At 58.8% G+C, this 2,907-nt stretch overlaps 1 protein-coding gene across 1 annotated transcript; it reads left to right on the top strand.

Moving 5' to 3' along the window:
• Nucleotides 1-1,164: 1,164 nt before the first annotated feature.
• On the top strand, nt 1,165-1,527 carry DQ04_14251000 (hypothetical protein; the record flags this gene model as incomplete). The annotated part of the gene is made up of 1 exon (XM_009317112.1): nt 1,165-1,527. One exon carries the CDS (start codon nt 1,165-1,167, stop codon nt 1,525-1,527), a length of 363 nt encoding a protein of 120 aa, XP_009315387.1.
• Nucleotides 1,528-2,907: the final 1,380 nt, after the last annotated feature.

The following is a 2,907-nucleotide window of genomic DNA, read 5'->3' as shown; positions in this document are numbered from 1 at the left end:
CAGCTGCTGCTGCTCAACCTGGGCATCGCCAAGGGCGGCGAGGAACTCTTGGTTCTGCCGCTCCCCCTCCAGCATCGCCTCATTCGCGGTCTGCTCGATCGCGTCACAGCGGGCGCGCAAGTTGCTCTGTACCTCTGCGAAGCGCAGCATCAGTCCCTGGTACGCCCTCATGGCACCCTCCATGAGTTCCTGCATGGCACGCGGCACCGTCATCACCTTCGCCTCAAGGAGAGCCTCTGCGTGCCCCTGCATCACTGTGTGGCGCTGCTCCGTAAATGCGGCCGACTGCAACTCCTCGTAGGCACGGGCGAGGTCGGCGACGTGCTCCTGTGTCTCATGCAGCTCCTGCCGCAGCGCGTTGCACGTCTGCACGCGGTGTGCAACGTCATCCTTCATGGTGGCAATCTGCGCCCGCACCTGCTTCACCTCGTCAGCTTGTCGCTGGCATGCACGCTCCCGCACCTCCGCGGTGCGGGTTGCACTCTGCACGGCGAGTTCTAGCGCGTCCTTTTCCTGTAGGAGAGCGTCCTTGTCGTCGGTCAGCTGCCGCACCTTTGTCTCCAGCGCCTCACTCCGCTGCAGCAGCGAGTTGATACGCGCGTCCGATGACAGACCGTCGCCCACCTCGGCTGCTTCATCGCTGTCGCCGCGCTGCCGGGCGCGGAGCAGGCGGGCCCTGTGCTCCAGTTCGCGGTGCGCCGCATCGAGTTCCATGCGCATGCGCGCCGCCTCGTTGCCGACCTCCGCCAACTGCTGGCGGAGGTGCTCGAGCTGATGCTGATTGCCCTCGGTGGCTAGTGGCAGCGTCGCGGCGAGCGTCTGCGAGGCCTGCAGCTCCTCACGCAGGGCATCGATCTCGCCGCGCAGCCTGTCCGACTCCCGGTGGTGCTCGTCACGCACCCAGCTCATCTCCTGCGACGCAGTGCGCTGCTGTTGTTCCAAGTCGCCGCGCGCGCGCTCAAGCTTCTGCGACCACGCGCGCTGCTGTTCCTCGAACACGCGCTGTAGCTCACGCAACTCCGCGGTAGTCTCACGATGGGCAGTGTCAAGCCCCAACTGGCGCTGCAGCGCCTCGTCGAGCTCCTGTTGACACTGCTGTAGATCGCCCTGAGTCACCCGTAGCTGCTCCTCTGTTGAGGCGAGTTGTTGCGACAACCTCTGACTATGGCCCTCCACCGCCTCGATGTGTTGCCGCTTTTCTTGGAGTGCCGCCTCCACACTCGCGGCCCCGTCATGCAGGAGCGACGTGGTCTCTTGCTGCAGCTCTGTAAGCTCAAGACAGGCTTTCTCCTTCTTCTGAATATGATCCCGCAACTCATCCACCTCCCGCGCGTACGCTGCCCTTTCCAATTCCATCGCGCGCTCTCGCTCCGCCAGTTGGGCTCTCAACGAATCAGCTTCCGCCACCGCACTCTCACGCGTTACACAAACACCATTCGACTCGTTATCCATGTCCGCTTCCTCCTGCAACAGACGATTACGATGGAGCACCGTATCACGCAGGTACGCCTCCAGCTCTCTCTGTAGTTGTTCAAACCGTTCGTAGAGCTTGTCATGCTCCTCCTTCCAGTAAACTGCCCCACCCAATTCTCCCGCATCAGTCCCTACACGCTCATTCACTGGCTTCTCCAGGAGCAACGCCTCATAGTAATCCTCTTGTTCCTCCAACTTCTCCCTCAGCAATTCATCATGCTCAGCAATACGCTCATCTGCCTCCCGTGCAAGCGCCTCCAATTCCTCCTGGTGCTTCTCCTCAGACAGACGCAGCTCCTCACGCAGCCGCTCATTCTCCGCCCTCAAGCCATTAGCGCGCTGCAGCAATTCATCCCCTGCAGTGCTCGGGTCCCTGTTGGCCTCCAGCTGCTCTAGGAACTTCGCCTCCATCGACGCCTCTTGTTCCTCCAACTTCTCCCTCAGCAATTCATCATGCTCAGCAATACGCTCACCCGCCTCACATTGGATAAGACTTGAAACGGAACCCTGATCCTCATTTTTTTTTTCTTCTCTACTCTGCAAATCACGGATGCGCTGCTGCTGCCTCTCCATCTCGCCCTCAAGCCGGCGCAAAGCGGCCTCGGCAGCCTCGCGGCCCTGCTCCGCAACAGCGCACTGCTGCGAAAGGCGCTCCATCTCCGTTGGTTTTGTTGTATCTTCGAACTCTGACTCAACTACCTCCGGGGCGCACCGTAGCTCGTCTAGCTGCTGCATGAGATCACCAATGGTGATGTGGCCTCTATTTTTCTCCTCCTCGCTCCTGTTTAGTTCTTCCCTAAGTGTAGAGAGGTCATTCCTCAGCATATTAATCTCTTCCCAAAGGGTGTGCTCGCGTTCGGTGAGTCGTTTGTTTTCTTCGTCAAGTGTCCCGGCCCTAATCCGTTCTTTTTCAAGATGTAAGCGCATCTCTTGCAGTTCCTCTTCATTCCTAGCAAGCAGTGTCTGTGTATGCTGTAGCGCGTTGGCAACAGCTGCGTGCTGATCTTGGAGGTGAGTAATTTGTTGTTGATGCGTAGCCTCGCGCTCCTGTTGAGAATTGCCAAATTCATTGAAGAGGTGCTGCCTCATTGCCTCTAGTTCTGTGAATGGCACAGTGTTTTCTGCCTCTTTAAGGAGGCGATTAATCTGCGCGTCGCGCTCGGCGAGTTCAGCCGTTAATCGACTCAGCTGTTTTTCTTGCTTATCGACTGTTTCGTGGAGGACGAGGCACTCATTTGTTAGGGTCTCGATGCGCTTGGCGTCTTGCATGTGCTGCTCGCGGACGGAGTCAAGGAGTGAGTAGTCGATAACGGCAGAAGTGCAATCAAGCGACGTAGATAGGTTGTCTGCGTCGTTCGGATCCACTTCTCCAACCTCTTTCACTACCGGCATGTTGGCAGCCGTGGCGTCAGCTGTTCCGCCAGCCATAGGCTC

This window comes from Trypanosoma grayi (assembly GCF_000691245.1).
Source record: "Trypanosoma grayi strain ANR4 Tgr_1425_V1, whole genome shotgun sequence".
In the NCBI taxonomy this organism is placed as follows: domain Eukaryota; phylum Euglenozoa; class Kinetoplastea; order Trypanosomatida; family Trypanosomatidae; genus Trypanosoma; species Trypanosoma grayi.
Note: the sequence above shows the minus strand (reverse complement) of the source record. Positions and strands in the feature narration are given on the sequence as shown.